This window comes from Vulpes vulpes, chromosome 15, assembly GCF_048418805.1.
Source record: "Vulpes vulpes isolate BD-2025 chromosome 15, VulVul3, whole genome shotgun sequence".
Lineage (NCBI taxonomy): Eukaryota > Metazoa > Chordata > Mammalia > Carnivora > Canidae > Vulpes > Vulpes vulpes.
In genome coordinates, this window is record NC_132794.1 from 89,676,155 (window position 1) to 89,699,033 (window position 22,879).

The following is a 22,879-nucleotide window of genomic DNA, read 5'->3' on the forward strand; positions in this document are numbered from 1 at the left end:
TCGAAAGATGAATGGATAAAGAAGATGTGGTATATGTATACAATAGAATATTACTCAGCCATTAGAAACGACAAATACCCACCATTTGCTTCAACATGGAGGGACCTGGAAGGTATTATGCTGAGTGAAATAAGTCAATGGAAAAGGACAAACATTCTATGGTCTCATTCATTTGGGGAATGTGAAAATTAGTGAAAGGGAATAAAGGGAAAGGAGAGAAAATGAGTGAAAATACCAGTGAGAGTGACAAAACATGAGAGACACCTAACTCTGGGAAATGAACAAGGGGTAGTGGAAGGGGAGGTGGGTGGGGGGTTGGGGTGACTGGGTGATGGGCACTGGGGGGCACTTGGTGGGATGAGCACTGGGTGTTATGCTGTATGTTGGCAAATTGAATTCCAATAATTTTTTTTTAAAAAAAAAAGGACTGCTTTTGCTGTATCCCAAAGATTTTTGAACGGTTGTATCTTAATTTTCTTTAGTTTCCATGAATGTTTTAAATTCTTATCTAATTTCCTGGTTGACCCATTCATCTTTTAGTAGGATGCTCTTTAACACCCACGTGTTTGAATTTTTTCCAAATTTATTCTTGTGATTGAGTTCTAGTTTCAAAGGATTGTGGTCTGAAAATATGTAGGGGACTATCCCAATCTTTTGGTAAGAGTTGAGACCTGATTTGTGACCCAATATGTGGTCTATTCTGGAGAAAGTTTCATGTGCACTTGAGAAGAATGTGTATTCAGTTGTGTTTGGATGGAAAGTTCTGTATATATCTGTGAAATCTATTTGGTCCAGTGTATCATTTAAAGCCCTTGTTTCTTTGGTGTTGCTATGCTTAGAATATCTGTCATTTGCATAAAGCGCTGTGTTGAAATCTCCTACTATTAGTGTATTAATATCTAAGTATCTCTTTACTTTGGTTATTAATTGATTGATATACTTGGCAGCTCCCACATTACGGGCATAAATATTCATGATTGTTAGGTCTTCTTGTTGGATAGGCCCTTTAATTATGATATAGTGTCCCTCTTCATCTCTTACTACAGTCTTTGGTATAAACTCTAATTTATCTGATATGAGGATTGCTACCCCAGCTTTCTTTTGAGGACCACTTGAATGATAAATGGTTCTCCACCCCTTCATTTTCAGGCTGGAGGTGTCCTCAGATCTAAAATGAGTCTCTTATAGACAGCATATAGATGGGTCTTGCTTTTTTATCCAGTCCGATACCCTGCGTGTTTTGATGGGATCATTTAGCCCATTCACATTCATAGTAACTACTGAAAGATATGAATCAGTGTCATCATATTACCTATTCAGTTCCTGTTTTTGTGGATTATTTCTTTGGGTTCCCTCTTTCTTTTACAGGGTTCCCCTTAATATTTCTTGCAGAGCTGGTTTGGTGGTCACATATTCTTTCAGTTTCTGCCTATCCTGGAAGCTCTTTATCTCTCCTTCTATTTTGAATGACAGCCTTGCTGGATAAAGTATTCTTGGCTGCATGTTTTTCTCATTTAGTAACCGGTATATATCATGTAGCCCTTTCTGGCCTGCCAGGTCTCTGTGGAGAAGTCTGCTGTTAATCTGATATTTCTCCCCAAGAGTTAAGAATCTCTTGTCTTGCAGTGCTTTAAGAATTTTATCTTTATCTTTGAAATTTGCAAGTTTCACTATTAAATGTCTAGGTGTTGATGATTTTTATTGATTTCTTTTGGGGGGGGGGGTCCTTTCTATCTCTTGGATCTGAATGCCTGTTTCCTTCCCCAGATTTGGGAAATTCTCAGCTATGATTTGTTCAAATACACTTTGTGGTCCTCTCTCTTTCTCTCAATCTCTGTCTCACAGCCTCTTCTGGAATCCCAGTTAGATGTATATTCTTCCTTCTCAAGCTATCATTTATTTCCCTAAGCCTTTCATCATGGTCTCTTGTTTTTCTCTTTTTTTCCTCAGCTTCCTTCCTTACCATCAACTTGTCTTCTATGTCACTCACTCTCTCTTCCACCTCATTAACCCTAGCAGTTAGAACATCCAATTTTGATTGCATCTCATTTAATCTACTATTAATTTGACCTGATTAGATCTCAATTCTGCAGTAACAAAGTCTCTTGAGTCCTTCATGCTTTTTTCCAGAGCCACCAGTAGCTTTATAATTGTGCTTCTGAATTGAATTTCTGATATCATATTGAAATCCAAATTCTATAACTTTGTGGCAGAGAGCACTGTTTCTGGTTCTTTCTTTTGTGGTGAATTCTTCCTTCTAGTCATTTTGTCTAGTGCAGAGTGGCTGTATGAGTAGGCCGAGTCAAAAATATCAACCATGACCTGAGTAAAATACACCCTAGGTGATTCCAAAGAGGTCAGAGGCCAGAAAATAAAAATATAGAGAAGAACAGAACAAAATAAAACAAAAGGACCACTAAAGTGAAAACAAATTTTAAAATAGAGTAGTAAAAATAAAAAGCCAAAAACAAAGAAGAAGAAAAAAGTAAAGAAAAGAGGAAAAGAGAAAAAAAGGGTGGGGACGGTGAGGAAGCAATAGTGGAGAAAGAATGTAATCTACCTGAGGGGGTCCTAGAGGGTGATTCTTTTGGTTCTGAGTGCATTTTGTTCTGTATGTTAGAAGATGCTCAATCCCAAATTTATATAAACCAGCAAGGCTTATATAAAGCCCCAACACTGACCACCAAAACATAAACAAGATAAATGAGGAGGGCAGAATGGGAAGGAAGAGACAATACAATCTTACAGAATGAACCAACACAGTGTTCCACTTGGTTCTGGGTGAATACTGGTCATGTTTTAGAAGGTACTAACTTCCACCACTGTAAAACAAAATGAGGCAGAAAAAAACAAAAAAACAAAAACCCATATTCTGTATATCTACCAAAATTAAATTGAATACATTGAAGGGAATCCAGAAGTTAAAAATATATCTAAGACATGTAATTGTAGAAATATGAAAGTCAAAAAGAAAAAAAAAAACTAAAAATGAAGAGCTGATAAAATACTGTAGTTAAGGTGGGAAAAGAGAAAAAATATTGAAAATTTTTAGCCGGATATAAAAATGAATAGAAATGGGGGGGGGGGGGAGGACCCTCTAGTTCTATATACTATTTTCCCTCAGTCCTGGAGCTTTCCAGCACTGCTTGGCCAATAAACTTGCTTTTCCCTTGTACTTCCAGCAGTTCTTCTGTGGGGGGTAGGGAGGGGCTGCTGTGCTGATTCTCAGGTGTCTGTGCCTGGGCAGAAATGCCCCACCCCTTGCCAGGTGCTGGGCTCTGTGTGAGCTGTTTATCCTGTGAGAACTTTGTTCCTTCTCCCAGGCACAAGGTAAAAGAGGAAAAACAACAATGGCAGTAGCCAGATTTCCATCTCTGGAGGTGAACTCCCTGTGAGTAACTAACCACAGTCTCCCAGTCCTCACTGGTCTAGATGCTTCTGGGGGCAGGCCCAGGTACACTGATCTGCACAGCTTGCAGGGCACCCAGTAGCAGGAGAGTTCTTACTTTCCTGTGCCCTCCTCGCTTACACTTGTCCCAGGGGAAACACAGGATCACTGGCTTTGTCTGCTTGGGCGCCCTGGGATCAGTGACCCTGTGCCATTGGACCTGTGCTCCTGGGGACCACCTCTCCCAAAGGGAACAGGGTAGAGCCACCTGCATCCGAAGCCGGCCCACCTAACCAACTGGCTTCTCCCAAATGCCCTGGAGGGCTGCAGCGCTCCAGCCCTTTACCGATATTGGACCTCGGTTTATGATGAGCTTTCCCCCAGGCACCCCTCCTCTTTTAGTGACTCTGGGAATCTTGAGGCTTCACTGCCCCTCCTGCAATTCTGCCCGATTTCCCTGCTAAGCACTTTTCCATCAGAGAAAACTCTGCTGTGGATTTTTAAAGTTCACACTTCTTCAGGGCTGGGCTTTTGTACCCCAGAGGCTTTCGCAGCTCTGCTTTAGCCTGGCTACACGCAGTTCCCCTCCCCTACTTACTTACTTACTTTTTTTTTTTTTTTTTTTTTTTTTTGCCTTCCTATCTTGTTAGAAGCAAAAACTTTTCTCTCTGTAGCATTCTAGCTGTTCTCTCTTTAAATCTCAGTTTGAATTTGCAGGTGTTCAGGATGTTTTTGAAAGTTATCTAGGTAAGTTTGTGGGGCCAGGTGAGTTGAGGACCTCTACTCTTCCCGCATCTTGCCAGAAGCCAAGACTCAAAGTATTAAAAAAATTTATTTGGAGGAGTACCTGGGTGGCTCAGTCTGTTAAGCTTCTGCTTTTGGCTCAAGTCATGATCCCGGGGTCCTGGGATCAAGTCCCACATTGGGCTCCCTGCTTCTCCATCTCCCTCTGCTCCTCACCCCTGCTCACACAGTCTCTCTCTCTCATAAATAAAATCTTTTTTAAAAATTTCTTTTGAATGACACTGTCATGACAATTAGTACCCAGTTGAGCCAAACAGTATAAATATAATTTATATAGATGTTAAACACAGGAAAAAATTTTGGCATCACATATCTTAGTGAGATGAAATGTGGCTTTTATTTTATATTTATGCACTTAGTAATAGTATTAGTCAATGTATAAAATCAATCACTTCCCTTTTTTAAATTTATACTCTGAGAAATATAAACTCAGAGAAAGTTTGTTTACATAAATAAGTAAATGGGAATAGTAATCATTTTCTTATGGCAATATGACCTCTTTGATCTCCTCTAGAGTTATATACCAAATCCCAGTGATCTCTTATTAAATATTACTTTTAATTATCTATCAATTAAAAACTATAGTAGATGTTCCTTCAGTTTTGTAGAAAAAAACTGGTAAACAATAAAAAAAAAACTGGTAAACACCTAAATTGTAAAAATATTTGTGGTACAATGATTTGGGCCATTCACTTTCTTAAGATTGGCACCAATTTTCCTTCTATGCACCATAGTAAGATTAGGAATGGATGAGAAATTTGCAAAAGAAACCTATTATATTGAATTATAGTTATAATTTTTTTAAATTCGTGACATAGCATCAAATGTATCAATGTTAATGCATTGAATAAAAGATCAAGTGGCAAATCAAAATTTCACAGTAGTGAGCACGACTATTTCTAAACACTCACGATGTGAACGTCAACATCTGAGATTTCTATGGTCAAATGTACAAGTACTGTTACCATTACATGATTTCTTTCTTTTTTCTTTTTTTTTGGGGGGGGGGTTGTTTTTGTTTTTGTTTTTTGGTAAAGATTTTATTTATTTATTCATGAGAGACACAGAGAGAGGCAGAGACAGAAGCAGGCTCCCTGCGGGGAACCTGATGTGGGACTCAATCCCACGGCGCCTGGATCACGAGGCAGATGCTCAACCACTGAGCCACCCAGGCGCCCCTACTGCATGATTTCTACTGATGACATTGTCACAGGTACTGCTAATATTTCCATGGTTTGGTTTCATAACTGATGAAAATGCAAAACTTGATTTAGATGCTTAACAAAATAAATAAGTGATTGTCCTTCCATCCTAGCTTATGAATCACCAAAATCCTAGAGTTAAGAACCCCTGGCTTAATGGAAGTAAGAAGGGAATAATGAGGAGAGGAAATACAAGAAATACACATACCTAAATCTCTAGACTCAGGCTAAGCAAATAAACTCGGATGTTCACTCCAGTGCTACCGCTATTTCTGAGGAGATTTTATATCCACACTTTGTAACTAGGTTGGTCAGCGGGGTCCTATCCACCATCTCCTCCTCAGTTCCAGAGCCACCAAATAACAGGAGTCCATATTTTCTCGGGATACCCGCCCCCTCCATTAGTCCCTCTAGGAGTCTTCAAAAGCAGGGGGTGCTCACCTGTCTCCTGGCTGCCACCTGCTGCCCTCGGATCTCGACGCAGGGCCCCTCAGGCGGCGGCCAGATGTCAGGTCCGTCGGCCTCCTCTGTCCCCGGACCCGAGGGCTCTTCTCCATCGCTGGCCGCGAAAAATAATCCCCTCCTGGGTCCCTCTTTTTCTGGAAGCAGAGCTTTCTCGCGTTTGCCAATCCTGGTTTTCCCGCCTAAGTGCCGCCCTCGGCCCTCCCGAGCACACGACGATTCCCGAGGGCCGCGGGTGGGCTCTTCCCCTCGCGAGCATCTTTCCTCGCAGGAACTCCAGTCAGGCGGCCCCCATTCTCCCACGGGCTCTGTCCAGGCCAGTCCGGTGTTTAGGGCCCCACGGAAAGACAAGCCCAGAGGTGAACACGCGTTGGAAGGTCAGTGCCCATTCGAAGACCTAAAAAAGTCCTGAACTTTCGATGAGCCCTGGGAAGCTGTCAAACGCCATCACTCTGGGCTGGGGAGGCGGTATCGCGATAACCTCTTAGGGGACGAAGTATCGCGATATTGCCCGCTGTGAGGCGGGTCCTGGCTGGAGAGGTAGCACCCCCCCCCCCCCCGCGCGCGCACCCTGGGCTCACAGACGCCCCCTAGGGGAGGTGTGGCTCCACTGAGCCAAAATACCGTTCTGCCCGCGAAAGGGCCACTGAGGCAAAAGCTCTAAGAGTAAAGCATACCTGCCTCCTCCCACTGCAGCTCTGGCCTTGTCTCTGTTTCTCCTGAGCATCTCTGCTGCCTTTCTTTCAGTTCTTTCGAGGCTGTGCTTTGAATCGCCCCCATAAGAGATCCAAACAGGAAAATAAGTCTAGTATTACCTTCCCAACCCCCAGAATTAAATATCTAACAATGTCCAGAATAGGAGAATACATTATTAAGGAATTGTCAGTCTTCTGTTCGTTTATACAACAAATATGTTTCCAGTGCCTACTCTGCAGTAAGCCTTGGAGATGTAATTATCCGTAAGATAATCACAGTTCTTGAAATCACAGAATCTAAATTCCTGCCAAGGAAGTAAATAAATTTGCCGTTATAATATAAGGAAGAAGTTATATGTCAAGGGAAGAAAAGGAATTTAAAGGACTATAAGGCAAGATCTTCTGACCCAGACTTGGGGGAATTATGTAAAGCTGTATGTAAGACACCGAAACTTCTAAGCTGAGATCTGAAAGATAAAATAAGGGAGTTTTCCAAGCCTAAACAATGACCAGAGAAAGTTCCAAGCAGAGGCGAGAGCATGTAGCAAAACCTAAAGATAAGAGCATAGTTCCTGGGAGACAATGAAAGATATTCATTATGGCTCACTGCTGGGACAATGCAGGGAAGCAATTAAGAATATTATTACTTGGAAATCAATTATCTGGGTTCAAATTTCAGCTCTGTCATTTAGCACCATGGAGAAGCAGGATGATGAAGCAGAGAGAAGGCTGCCCACGAAGGACTTTGATAAGCAATGTTAAAGGATTTTTACTTTATCCTAAAACCAATAGAAAACCATTGGAGGCAGGGGATTGGTGTAAACAATTTCTGTTTTAGAAATATTGATCTCTTCCCAGACAAAATCTGAAAGAATTCATCACCACTGGACCTTCCTTTTAAGAACTGCTAAAGGGAGCTCTTTAAACTGAAACAAAGATTTACAAATTAATAATCAGAAAACTTATGAAAGTTTAAAATTCATGGTAAAGGTAAATATATAGTCACATTTACAATACTCTAATACTGGAATGATGGTGTGGAAATTGCTTTGTACGCTAATGTAAAGACTAAAACACAAAAGTGTTAAAAAGAAAAATACCTATAGCTAAATATTCTTTTAGTGGCTGTCCAATAGGAAAAGTTGTACTGCAACATTCACAATATAAAATATGTGTGTGGGAGGGCAAGTAAATATGTAGCCCTTATTTTATGCAATTTAATTTAAATTGTTATTCATTTAATATAGACCATTATAAGATGTATCATGAAAGTCTCATAGTAAGCATAAAGCAAAACCTATAGTAGCTACACTAAAAATAAAGAGAAAAGAATCAAAGCACACTACTACTACTACAAAAAAAAATACCAATCACAAAGGAAGACAGTAAGGGAGGAAAAAGGGAACAAAGAAATTACAAAACAAGCAGGAAACTGACAAAATGGCAATAATAAGCCCTTATCTATCCATAATTTTTCTAAATGTAAGGGGATTAAATTCTTCAATCAAACGACATAGAAAGAGGCTGAATGGGTGAAACAAACAGACCTAACTGTATGCTGCCTACAAAAGACTCACTTTAGTTTTAAGGACAAATATAGGCTGAAGGTGAAGGAGTAGAAAAATATATGCCAGGGCAGCCCCGGTGGCGCAGCGGTTTAGCGCCGCCTTCAGCCCGAGGTGTGATCCTGGGGACCCCGGATCGAGTCTCACATCCGGCTCCCTGCATGGAGCCTGCTTCTCCCTCTGCCTGTGTCCCTGCCAATCTGTGTGTGTGTGTGTGTCATGAATAAATAAATAAAATCTTAAAAAAAGAAAGAAAGAAAGAAAAATATATGCCATGCAAACAGAAACTAAAAGAGAGGAGGGGTAGCTATACAAAGGAGGGGGGAGGGGGAGGGCGAGGGGGGAGGGCGAGGGGGGAGGGGGAGGGGCGAGGGGGGAGGGGGTAGTGGTGAAGGAAGTGGAGAAAGGTGGTCAAACAGTACAAATTTCCAGTCACAAGATAAGTACCAGAGATGTAATGTACAGCATGATGATTGTAGTTAACACTGCTATATGACATATATAAAAGTTGTTGAGAGTACATCCTAGGAGAGCTCATCACAAAGAAAAGAATTATATTTTCTTTTCCTTCTTATTTTTTCTAATTTCTCTTTTTAATAAATCTATATGAGATGATGGATGTTAACTAAACTTATTGCAGTAATAATCTCACAATATACGTAAGTCAAACCATTATACTATACGCTCTAGACTTATACAGTGATTTATTTCAATTATATCTTTTTTAAAAAAAGATTCTATTTATTTATTCATGAGAGACACAGAGAGAGAGGCAGAGACATAGGAAGAGAAAGGAAAAGCAGGTTCCATGCAGAGCCCAATGCAGGACTCCATCCTGGGACTCCAGTATCACATCCTGAGCCAAAGGCAGATGCTCAACTGCTGAGCCATCCAGGCATCCCTGTCAATTTTATCTTAATAAAATTGTAAAAAAAAAAAAAAAAAAAAAAAAAAACAACCTTGAAAAATAATTTCAATGATATTTTTCACAGAAATAGAAAAAACAATCTGAAAATTCATATGGAACCACAAGAGATTGCAAATAACTGAACTATCTTGAAGAAAACAAAGCTGAAGGCATCATACTCCCTGATTTCAAAGAATATTACAAAAACACAGTGACTAAAACAGTATTGTATTGGCATAAAAATAGGCCCATACACAAATGGAACAGAATGGAAAGCCCAGAAATAAATCTACACATATATTGTCAACTATTCTTTAATAATAATGCACAATGGGGAGAGGACAGTCTCTTCAATAAATGGTGCTAAGGAAACTGGATATCCACATGCAAAAGAATGAACCTGGATCTCTCTATCTTGCAACACTTACAAAAAAAAAAAAAAGAAGAAGCTCAACGTGGATTAAAGAGTTAAGAAAGACCTGAAACCATAAATTTTCTAGAAGAAAACATAGGGGGAAAGCTTCTTGATACTGTATTGGCAATGATTTTTTTGGATATGATGCGAAAAGCATAGACGACAAAAGCTAAGATAAATAAGTGAGACTACATCAAACTGAAAGTTTCTGTACTGTAAAGGAAATAATAAAATGAAAAGGCCACCTACATCATGAGAGGAAATATTTATAAATTATACATCTGATAAAAAGTTAATATTAAAAAAAGTTAATATTCAAAACATATACAGAATTCATACAACTCAGTAGTAGAAAAACAATCCAGCTCAAAAATGGGCAAAGAACCTGAATGGACATTTTTCCAAAGAAGATGTACAAATAGCCAATAGGTACATGAGAAGGTGTTCAACATCACTAATCATCAGGGAAATAAAAATCAAAACCATGAGATATCACCTAATATCTGTTAGATGACAATTATCAAAAAGAAAAGAGATGGTAGAAACGACAAATACTCACCATTTTCTTCGATGTGGATGGAACTGGAGGGTATTATGCTGAGTGAAATAAGTCAATCGAAGAAGGACAAAAATTATATGTTCTCATTCATTTGGGGAATATAAAAACTAGTGAAAGGGAATAAAGGGGAAAGGAGAAAAAATGAGTGGGAAATACCAGAAAGGGAGACAGACCATGAGAGACTCCTATCTCTGGGAAACAGACAAGGGGTGGTGGAAAGGGAGGTGAGCGGGGGGTGGGAGTGACTGGGTGACAGGCACTGAGGGGGGCACTTGATGGGATGAGCACCGGGTGTTATGCTGTATGTTGGCAAATTGAACCCCAATTAAAAAAATATGTAATAAATAAATAAATAAATAAATAAATAAATAAATAAATAAAGTGGAAAAAATAAAAATAAAAATTTAACAGAAGAAAAAGGGAAGAGATAAGTTTTGGAGAAGATGTGGAGAAAGGGGAACCTTTACACACTGTTATTGGAAATATAAATTAGTATAGTCATTCTGGAAAACAGTATGGAGGTTTTTCAGAAAGAGAGAGAGAGAGAACAAACCATATCCAGCAATCCTACTTCCAGGTATTTATCTGAAGAAAACAAAAATATTAATTTGAAAATATATATGCACCCCATGCTCATTGCAGCATTATTCACAATAGCCAAAATATAGAAACAACTTAAATATCCCGATGAATGGATAAAGAAAATGTGATAAATACACACACACACACACACACACACACACACTGGATTTGCACCTTTATTATTACACCTTTAAAAAAAAAGGAAATTCTTCCATTTGCAACAGCGTAGCGAACCTGGAGTACATTATGCTAAGTAAAATAAATCATATAGAGAAAGACAAATACTGTATGATCTCACTTATATGTGAAAATTTTTTTAAAAAGTCAATCTCATAGAAACAATAGAATTGTGGTTTCCACGGGCTAGGGAAAAGAAGAAATGCGGAGATGTAGCTCAAACTCTCAATTATAAAATGAACGATTTCTGAATATCTAATGTACAGTATGGCTACTATAGTTAATAATATAATAGTGTATACTTGAAATTGGCTGAAGCTAAATTCACAGTGTTCTCATCACACACACAAATAAAAGAGTTAACTATGTGAGATGACAGACATGTCAATCAACGTGTTCCTGATGATCATTTCACAATGTATATGTATATCAAATCATCACTTGTGCAGTTTAAATATATACAGTTTTATGTCAATTATTCTCAATAAAACTGGAAAAAATATACAAGGAACTCTTAAATGTTAACAGTAAGAAAACAACCAGATTTTTAAAATGTGCCAAAGATTTAAATGGATCCCTCGCCACAGAAAATATACAATTGGCAAATAAGTATATGAAAAGATGCTCCACATCATGCCTGTTCAGGGAAATGCAAATTAAAGCCACAATGAGGGCAGCCCGGGTGGCTCAGTGGTTTAGCGCCGCCTTCAGCCCAGGACCTGATCCTGGAGACCTGGGATTGAGTCCCACGTAGGGCTCCCCGCATGGAGCCTGCTTCTCCCTCTGCCTATGTCTCTGCCTCTCTCAATCTGTGTGTGTGTGTGTGTGTGTGTGTGTCTAATGAATAAATAAATAAAATCTTAAAAAAAAAAAAGCCACAATGAGGCACTACCACCTACCTATCAAAATGGCAAAAAAAAAAAAAAAAAAAATCCAGAACACTGACAACACCAAATGCTGGTGAGGATGTGGAGCGACGGGAAATCTCATCTACTGCTGGGGGAGAATGCAAAGTGGTATAGCCACTTCAGAAGACAGTTTTGGTGATTCTTACAAAGATAACCATTCTCTAACCATATGACCCAGCAATTGTCCTTCTTAGTATTTACTAGGTAGTCCTAACAGGAGGAAAAGATAATAAATAAACAAATGTTTTCAGATTATGATAGTGCTTTAAACGGATGGTGGTGTGGAGATGGAGACTATTTTTTTAAGATTTTATTTATTTATTTGAATGAGAGAGAGAGAGAACAAGTGGAGGGGGGAACAGAGGGAGAGAGAGAAACAGACTCCCCACTGAGCAGGGAGCCCCATTTGGAGCTTGATTCCAGGACTCTGGGATCATAACCTGATCTGAAGGCAGACACTTAACAGACAGAGCCACCCAGGAGACCTAGGGATGGAGACTTCACATGACGTGTTTATGAAATGAGGAAATATGAGAAGGAATCAGTAATGCAAGAAGCTGGAGGAATGAACAGCAAATGCAAAGACCATGAGCCTGTTACTATCTTGGAGAGCTCTACAAACAGCAAGGAGGCCAGTATGGCTAAAGATTGGTGAGCTCAGAGGAGAGTGGTAAAAGTCAAGATCTAGGCAAAGGCCAGATTCAACATAACAATGTGGGCCCTGTTACAAGGTTAGGTTTATTCTAAATGCCATGGGAATCCACTGGAAGGCTTTAATCAGGGAAATCATATTAGATCTATGTTTTAAGAGGACCCTTCCTAGAGCTCTGTGAAATGCATAGTCCAAGAGCAACATGCCCAGCTAACAGAATTTTAGCATAGCCCAGGAACTTAGACATCATCAAAATTCACCTGAAAAGTCCCTCCCTGCTTTAACAATGGGTCCATGCTGAAATTACAATGAAAAGACCTTTGATTTCTTTGATTTCCCAGCAACACAATCTAAGTATAGAGTTTCATTATTTGTCTTTCCCTCTGTGATGTTGGTTTTGAATGGTTGTGTTGTGTCAAATAAATGCTTTTAATTGTTTCTGTTTCTTGCCTCCAAATTCCCAAATGTTAACCAACAATTTTCCACTAATGAAGTGTCCAAAACTAAAAACAGCATCCCAGGTGCTATCTCACTAGGGCCAAACAGAAAGAACCATTATCTCCCTGCTTTGTAACCAGAGGCCAGTATCATATTTTTCTCACAATATTATACAACAGACATGTATCTAATTTGCCATTTAGCATCACCCTTGGGCCTATTATAGTTATTACTATTTTCCAGGTGTTGCCCTCCCCATGAAAAATTTTCTTTCCAATTACTTCTCCCCAGATGCCTCTACTTGAAATTTTTCCAAGTTGAGTGTCATTCTCTTTGCCATATTGCTAATGATTTACATAATTTCTTTGGCTTTCCTGGTGTTTGCAGCATATCCTCTTTTGGGGTCATCTGCAAATTTCATTAACATGTTTGTGGACAGGATGTAGCTGGAAGGGAATTGTTGAGGGATCCATCTTCTGTTCCTTTATTACTTAGGAACTACTTCTAGAAACAGAGAAGGAACCCGTTTGTCAAAAGTAGGAATCACTTCTGCTCTAATACACACACACAGTCTCACATATGTACACACAGACATACACACACGTGCATACACACTTAACAGTGTTCTCAAGTCTCTAAACCTCTCTTTTTTAAAACAGTTTTTTTGCCATGATGTAGAACAAAACCTCTATATTGGGGTCCCTAACATGAAGATCATGGCCATGCAGCTGCTGGGGTTCCCATGAACCCCCTACAATTGTAATCACAATATATTCACATTATTGTGTCCTTGAGTAAATGTGCAGTTTTCTAGGAAAAAGGCCCATAGCTTTCATTAAAAATTCACAGGCATGCATAAATCTAAAAAAAGACTAAGAACCATTCCTTTGTATAGCTCTTTCTCCAAAAGTGAGCCAACGGATCAGCTCTATTGGAATCGCATGAGATGTTTGTTAAAATGCAGATTCTTGACCCACAGAATCAAAATGGAAATAAGAATGTGCATTTTTAATTAAATGTAAATTATTTTTAATAGAAAATGGATATTAATTGCACAAAATTTAAAAGATCAAAGGAAAAAAGTCTCTCTCCTGTCTGTTTCCCAGGTACCAGTTTCTCTTCAGAGGCAACCACTGTTACCAGTTTCTATGTATTCTTTTAGAATCTGTTTAAACAAAAACAAACTTCTCATGTGATTTTTATGATTATAATACATAATAAAATTAGAGAAACATTGCTCTATAAAGAAAAAAGTAATGTTTTGCTATAATAAAGACTAATTCCATTTATTTTTCCCCTATCCATCTGAGAACATATTATCCTAAAAAACAGTGCTCAAGCCGATCACACCTGAATAGCATTCCATTTTTCCCATTTCTTCTTAGTAAAGAAACATCTTCAATTTTTTTCTGTTTGCCTAAAGGTTTACATCTGCTTCCATCTCTTTGTGACTTAGTCTGGTACCTCATACTTGATTACCTGATTTCAGTGTTAAATAAACTGACTAGCTGGTGATTAAGGGAAGTTGAGTTTCTGACTGCCCAGATTCTGGGGATTAATGGTTTCCCCAAAAACCTTTGACCTTTTTTGAAAGAAAAAAATTTTTTAAACCTACCTACCTTATGCAAAAGTTTTCTTATTAGCTATAGAAATTCCTGTATCTCAGAAATGCTGTCCACACAATTAATTGTTTATTATATACATAAACAAGTCCAGATAGCCTTACCTCTACTCTACTGGGATGCTCCAACTCGTGCTTCTGTCTTAGTAGGGTCCAGGGCTACAAGCAATGTAAAGCTTGGGTTAGTGTTTTCAGACATAAACTACTGTTGAAAGTATATCCCATAAAAGAGCAGGTGTACTTTAAATGCCAACCCAAAACTTTAACCCCATTCCACCTAATTCCACAACTGAAGACTAACAAATATATATGAAGAGATGCTCAAAGTTGTTAGGAATCAAGGACATTCACATTTTAAAAATGAGATAGCACTTCACACTCATCAGCTTCATCAAATCTGGAGAGTGAATAATACTAATTTTAGCTAAGATGTAGGAGAATAGGAAATTACAGACACTATTCGTGGAGGGTAAGCTGGCTATACTGAGTGAAATTAAGTGTATATATACACTGTGACCTAACAGTCCCACAGTCCTTATATCCCAGATGAATCCCCCATAAGTCCAGTAGGGAATGGTCAAGGATTTCAATGTGGCTTTGTGTGTGGAAAGTTGACTGTCATCTAAGTGTCCATCCCCAAGGGAACAGATGAAAATAATGTGGCTATCCACTGTGGAAGACTACTCAGCATTTAGGAACATTAAACCAGGCACACATTCAGCAACATGGACCTATTTTACAAACAGTGTTGAGTGACAATATAAGAAACACAACAGGTTCTATAGCCCACTTAATGAAAATGAAAAGTACATACATAGACAAACGTAAATCAGCAGATGCTAGAGCCTGGGGCAAGGGGAGAGGTGATTGCTGATGGGTATGGGATCTCTTGGAGAAGATGAAAATATTTTGGAATTGGATAGTGATGGTGGTTGTAGAACTTTTTATTTATTTTTTATTTTAAATTTTTTTTAATTTTTTTTATTTATTTATGATAGTCACACAGAGAGAGAGAGAGAGGCAGAGACATAGGCAGAGGGAGAAGCAGGCTCCATGCACCGGGAGCCCGACGTGGGATTTGATGGCCCAGGATCGCGCCCTGGGCCAAAGGCTGGCGCCAAACCGCTGCGCCACCCAGGGATCCCTGTAGAACTTTTTAAATACATGAAAAGCCACCAAATTGTTTGGTTTAAAAGAGCAAATTTTATGATATGTTAATCATATCTCAATAAAACACACACACAAAAACCAGTACTATCTATATATTGTACAAGGTTACATATGCATTTAAGGACACATCAAAATATTGGAGTGGCTACCTAAAAGGGGAGAGAATGGGATTGAGAATTAGGATGAGGTAAAGGAGGCCTCTTCAAAGCCCATGAACTGAGAAAGATGATTAACTCAATCTTCTGGGGCTGGGTAAAACCAATAAATAAACAACAACAACAACAACGACCGTAACACCAGAAGATGAGAAGAGGGAGGGAAAAAGGAAAAACATTCTTATAAATAGTTTTATTGAGGGAAAATATGCCATGACAGTGAATGAAAAGAAACAGAATATTATAATTGTAGGAACATTGTAAGTGTAACTATATAAAACAATGTAACCAAAAATGTGACAGGTGTAGTGTGTGTAGAGTAAAATAATGCAGGGCTTATGCCACTGATTGTATGTATAATCTTGGCCACCAAGGTACTTAATCTGTCCATAGCTTAGCTTTGTCATATAAAGTGGAAATGATAATAAAAAATCTACTTCCAAAGGTTCTTATGGGAATTAAATGAGTTAGTTGATGCCTGATATATAAACTTTATGTAAACGTTACTTGGGATTATTATTCTCCCAACTTTTTAAACTGTAGACTCTAGGCTCAGACTCTGTATCCAATTGGGCTCCACTAACCACTGATGACACGACTTTTACAGAATTACCCAAACCGACCCTCAGTTTTTTATCTATTGTCAAGATTAAAACAGAGAATGTGGGCAGCCCCGGTGGCTCAGTGGTTTAGCGCCACCTTCAGCCCAGAGCGTGATCCTGGGGACCTGGGATTGAATCCCACATTGGGCTCCCTGCATGGAGCCTGCTTCTCCCTCTGCCTGTGTCTCTGCCTCTCTCTCTGTGTCTCTCATAAATAAATAAATGGAATCTTTAAAAAATAAAATAAAGGGATCCCTGGGTGGCGCAGCGGTTTGGCGCCTGCCTTTGGCCCAGGGCGCCATCCTGGAGACCCGGGATCGAATCCCACATCGGGCTCCTGGTGCATGGAGCCTGCTTCTCCCTCTGCCTGTGTCTCTGCCCCTCTCTCTCTCTGTGTGACTATCATAAATAAATAAAAATTAAAAAAAAGTGAAAAAAAATGCCTGCATTTAAAAAAAATAAAAATAAATAAAAAATAAAAATAAAACAGAGAAGGTACTTGGTACATAGTATGCTCTCAGTAAATGTTAATTGATTTCCTATTAGGAATATTGTTAATACATTATCATAGTTTTGAGTATATATATATATATATATCATAGTTTTAAGTTGACTTTTCATGTTCTTCCTAACATGTAAATTCTTCCATTTTCATTTAATTCCGTTTTGGGGAAAACGGAAATTTCCAAATCTTCCTCTCTAGATGGGTTCCCAGATTATATACTTGTGTGGCACTTTGACCATCATCTTCATAGAAGTTATTAATTCATTAGGGAGGTAAGCAATTTCTAGTTCATGTCTGTCATCTTCAATAGAATCTAAGCTCTGTGATAGCAACCATGATATCTGTTTATGCATAGGCTCTAACACAGAGTCTAGCACTTTGTTCACAGATAAGAATTAACTGAATGAATGACAAGTAATGAAATAAAAAGCATTTTTAACATGTACATTCTGAAATAGCATAGTCTTAAGATTAAAAGCAAGTATAATTTCCACCATCTCTCTGGGAAGTGAGGAACTGCTCATCTTATAAACTACAAAGTGCCTATTTTATAAGAGATATGATGATCTCATCAACATTCAGATTCCAGGGAGCTATTTTTGGCAACTCTACCTTACTAGAATCACACTGCCTAAACCTGTCCCTGAGTATCCTTTCAGTTATAGTAGAGCTCTGGAAACCCAGTACTTTTCCAGAACCTCCTGTTCAGTAAAGGAAAAGTTTTTCTCTCTAGATTATCTTCACCCAGTGTACATTAGCCCTTACTCACTGACTCATGAAAGGTTAGGGATTTTGAAACTGTCTTTCATTTCACAGATAAGGAAATGGGCCCAGAAAAGTGGATTGACTTTCCTAAGCCTAACACTTGTGAATGATAGAGCTGACGCGACTGGAAAAAGTTTCATTTTTACAGTTTTCTCTCTCTCCCAATATAACAGATAGATATAGATATAGTAATAGTCCCATTCATTAAAAAGTATGTTTACAAAAAAAAATGTTTTTAATTCAGGAAAATGCTCTCACTATATTAAGAGACGGAGTAGAATTGTATGTATAATATGTATTCAATTATGAAATATACAAATATATGAAGGCATATGTGTGTGTGTGTGTGTGTGTATTTCTCAGTTATCTGTATATAGAAAGTAAAAAAGGAAATGTGCCAAAATATTAACAGTTTAACTTTGGATGGTGGGGTTATAGTTTATTTTCATTAATGCTTTTATGCCTTAAAATTTTATTTTCAATGAGCATGTAATACTTTATAATCAGAAATTTAGGTTTTTAAACTCCTGATCTAGTATTTCTGAAGGGTTTTACTTTGATATTAGTCAACACTGCAAGGTGAGGAAGCATCACTCTAGAGTCCAAAGAAGTTTTACCCAGTCATTGAACCTGATCTGCAAAATGGGTAGAATTACATCTACTACACAGGGCTATTGTGTATGTGTGTGAAATAATAAATACAACATTCCTTGGTAACACTAAAGTTTGATACGGCTGTTAAGTGGAGTTATAATGGTAATAAAATCCTGTGCCCTAAAAGAGGTGAGAGAACCCTTAGGATAGCATGTAGCTCTGAGCTAAGGAAGTTAGGTTGGGAGAGGAGAGAGATAGATATAAGCGTCAGGAAAACAGTGAGAGCAGTTTTTGTCAATACTTAAGAGAAACAATCACATGCTTGACCCCTTTGCTCTCTTTCCCCTATACTTCCCATACATGCTTCAATGTTGCCTCTTAAGATTACATCTTCCTTCTATCTCTCAAGCTGTCCAGGCAAAAGGCAGCTTGTAATACAGGCTTTGAGCATTTTAAGGCAATGGTAAGTTTGTTTCACAATCCCTGCATCCTATTTCACATTCCCTGTGGAAGATAGCCTATGTAGGAATATGACCAGCGGTCTACTAAGGCCTGTCCAGTCCCAAACTAGGAAGGGGTTACTTCCACTCTGGATTATAAGACTTTGTAATGAAAACAAGGTAATTTTAACTAGAACCACTTGTACTGAGCTGTAACCTTTGCGAGGCTTTCTCAATCAATATCATTGGGGTCTTACAAATTCTATGGAAAATAAGATCTCACACACACCAATGATTTCTTACATTAGCCAAAGTACCTAGAGGTAGTATGGCAAATTATTGTTACTTTTATATTTTAAAAAGGAATATAAAAAAATAAAAAATAAAATAAAATAAAAATAAAAATAAATATAGACCTATGGTAATTTGCCCAAGAAAAATGAAAACGTAGGTTCCCACAAAAGCCTTCACCCAAACATTAATAGCTGCTTTCTTCATAATTGCCAAAAACTGGAAATAACTTAAATGTTCTTTTCTTATATATAAGGTTTCTTTAAAAAGTTATTTATTTATTTATTTATTTATTTATTTATTTATTTATTCATGAGTGACAGAGAGAGAGGCAGAGGGAAAAGCAGGCTCCCAGAGGGAAGTCTGATGCGGACTCGATCCCCTCACCCCAGGATCATCCCCTTAATCAAAGGCAGACACTCAACCACTGAGACACCCAGGCACCTCTCAGGTGTTCTTTAACTAGTAAATAGATAAACAAACTTTGGTACATCCAAGTAATAGAATACTACCCAACCATAAAAAGGAATATATGTACTATTATATATACATATATATATTTATATATATGCACCTGTACATTTAACTTTTAATACGACCTAGCATATTGCGCGTATTGTTCTGCATATCACTGTTTTTCTTTTTTTAATATTTATTTATTTTAAGCGGGGGGCAGGCAAGTGCTAGTTGGGAGACTGATGGAGATGGAGAGACTCCCAAGCACGGAATCCATCTCAAGACCCTGAGATCATGACTTCAGTGGAACTCAAGTCTCAGGCTTAACCAACCAACCACCCAGGTGCCACTCCCTATTTTTCAACCATTACTTTGGAGATATTTCCACATCACAAACAAATGGATCCACGTCATTCTTTTTCCCTGCTGCATAGTATTCCATCGCATAGCAGTGCCACAATTTATTTCAACAGTTTCTTATTCATGGACATTTGGATCCTAACAAGGAATTGAACTGAAGCAATTCCAAAAATTTTAAGCCATAAAAGGTCAGCCGAGTTGACACCAAATGCAAAGTTTTTACAGACTCAAGACTTGTCTCTGGAATATCTTTTGACCAGAAGGGGGAAGGCAAGAGGCAGGAGGAGAGGCAAAACGCTGGGAAATATCCCTGGCCAATAGGGAAGCGGTGGGGCCGACAGGGAATTACTGCCGGGTAGGAGTTCGCGGAGGGGCCCCCTACTGCTGGGACGGGAGGCCGAGCTCCAACGCCAGGCCTCGGATAGCCTGAAGTGTTTAAGGGGGTTTTGCATGGTGCAGGGATGCGCAGCCACCTCCGGCCTCCTGTGAAGACTCTGCGCGGGGGCACGGCCTGAACCCCCATCGCCTCCAGCGCACGCTCGCAGGGGGCGCCCCCGTGGTGACCTGCCCGAGGCCGGGTTCCCGGCTCCGGCTCCTCCTCCCTCCAGATCTCGCTCTGTTCTCTGCAGTATCACGTGCAGCCGCGCCGGGTGCAGGATGGCGGCTGCGGCTACCGCGGTGGGTGTCAGGCTCCGGGACTGCTGCAGCCACGGCGCTGTGCTCCTGCTCTTCTTCTCTCTGTCCCCCCAGCCCCCGGCTGCCGCCGCCTGGCTGCTGGGCCTGCGGCCGGAGGACACCGCGGGAGGCCGCGTGTCCCTGGAGGGGGGCACCCTGCGCGCGGCGGAAGGCACCAGCTTCCTCCTGCGCGTCTACTTCCAGCCCGGGCCCGCGGCGCCCGCGGCGCCGGTGCCCGCGCCCACCCTTCCCGCGGGAGAGAACGCCACCAGCGACTGGGCTCCGCGGCTCGTGTTTATCGAGGAGCCCCCGGGAGGCAGCGGCGTGGCGCCCAGCGCTGTCCCCACGCGCCCCCCGGGGCCGCAGCGCTGCCGCGAGCAGAGCGACTGGGCGTCGGACGTGGAGGTCCTGGGGCCCCTGCGCCCCGGAGGCGTGGCGGGCTCGGCTCTGGTCCAGGTGCGGGTGCGGGAGCTGCGCAAGGGCGAGGCAGACAGGGGCGGCGCGGGCGGCGGCGGGAAGCTCTTCTCCCTGTGCGCCTGGGACGGGCGCGCCTGGCACCACCACGGCGCCGCCGGCGGCTTCCTGCTGCGCGTCCGCCCGCGGCTGTACGGTCCTGGCGGGGACCTGCTGCCCCCCGCGTGGCTGCGGGCGCTCGGGGCGCTTCTGCTGCTCGCCCTGTCTGCCCTGTTCAGCGGCCTGCGCCTGAGCCTGCTCTCGCTGGACCCGGTGGAGCTACGCGTGCTGCGGAACAGCGGCTCGGCGGCCGAGCAGGAGCAGGCGCGCCGCGTGCAGGCCGTGCGCGGCAGGGGGACCCATCTGCTCTGCACCCTGCTCCTGGGCCAGGCCGGAGCCAACGCGGCGCTGGCCGGCTGGCTGTACGCCTCGCTGCCGCCGGGCGCCGGGGGCACCGGAGAAGGTTACAGCGAGGCGGGGGTTCACTTCCCGTGGCTGCCGGCGCTCGTGTGCACCGGCGCCGTGTTTCTGGGCGCCGAGATCTGCCCCTACTCGGTGTGTTCGCGGCACGGGCTGGCCATCGCCTCGCACAGCGTGTGCCTGACCCGACTCCTGATGGCGGCCGCCTTCCCCGTGTGCTACCCGCTGGGCCGCCTGCTGGACTGGGCTCTGCGTCAGGAGATCAGCACCTTCTACACGCGGGAGAAGCTGCTGGAGACGCTACGGGCCGCGGACCCCTACAGCGACCTGGTGAAGGAGGAGCTCAACATCATCCAGGGCGCCTTGGAGCTGCGCACCAAGGTGGTGGAAGAGGTGCTGACCCCCCTCGGGGACTGCTTCATGCTGCGCTCGGACGCGGTGCTCGACTTCGCCACGGTCTCCGAGATCCTGCGCAGCGGCTACACTCGCATCCCCGTGTACGAGGGCGATCAGCGGCACAACATAGTGGACATTCTGTTTGTCAAGGACTTGGCCTTCGTGGACCCCGACGATTGCACGCCGCTGCTCACGGTCACTCGCTTCTACAACCGGCCCCTGCACTGCGTCTTCAATGACACCCGGCTGGACACGGTGCTGGAGGAGTTTAAGAAGGGTGAGCAGTGGTCTGTCTCCTCTCCCAGCTACTTCCCACTCCAAAAGTATGATTCTTTGGTAAACATGAGAGCTTTCAGATGTGCAAAGCAACTCTCTGTGATCCCAGAAACTGAAGGAAGGCCCCACCTCTTGGTGGCTATTTTCATTTCACTACCTTCCTTGCAGCTGACCAAGCCCCAACCTCTAACCTTTGCCTTGGCTCACAAGATGTGCCATATCCCTCATTCATTCCCTTTCAGTCTTTTTCAGGATCTAACAATTGCCAGGTGTTATTGTGCAGGTTGGACTCGGGAAGGTCCTTGGAGGTCATTGGACAGCTCCCCAACCAATAGAGGAGGATCCTCTATAGCCTCCCCCTAACAAGGAGTCTTCCTTTTAAACTTTTCCCGGGGCTGGAAACTCACAGTCTCCCAGGCAAACTAACTCCATTGTTGGACAGCTCCAGCTGCTGATAATGTCTTTCTTAACTTGGAGCAGAAAGTTGTCTCAGGAACTTCTCTCTGGGTCCCCTTTCTGTCCTTTGAATCACAGAAGCCCCAAATAGTTTACTAGTTCTTTCTCCTTATTTAACTTTATCAGTACCCAGGTTGGATTAAAAGTTGACTAAGGCAGTGAAGTCCTTATACTTCTGGGACATGGGTTCCCATGAGGGACAGTATATCTGGATGTGAGGAAATATTCTGGTAAAGGGAACCACTAGAAAATCTGCATATACAAATGAATGGGGTTTCCTTCAGAGCAGTTACACCCCACCCCTGTCGTGTCTATTGCATGTTTACTACTCTTTGGGGTTTGTCTTTAGAAACTGTCTTTTGGAGTTAAGTACAATTCACTCAAGAAAAATTAGCCTGGATTCTTAGGGTTGATCTTCTTGGAGTTACACAGTTTGGCTGGTTCTCCTACTTGAAGGACACTCGATGGTTTTTGAAGATCAAATCTACCT

General features: G+C 41.5%; 1 protein-coding gene across 4 annotated transcripts in view; it reads left to right on the forward strand.

The window, feature by feature from the left end:
• The first annotated feature begins 19,975 nt into the window (after positions 1-19,975).
• CNNM1 (cyclin and CBS domain divalent metal cation transport mediator 1) overlaps positions 19,976-22,879 on the forward strand; it is a 58,921-nt gene continuing 56,017 nt past the window's right edge. For all 4 annotated transcript variants that reach the window (XM_025991771.2, XM_025991787.2, XM_025991777.2 and 1 more), the window contains exon 1: positions 19,976-21,934. In XM_025991771.2, coding sequence (XP_025847556.1) covers positions 20,371-21,934 — 1,564 coding nt within the window. In that variant the 5' untranslated portion in view covers positions 19,976-20,370. The remainder of the gene's footprint in view (positions 21,935-22,879) is intronic.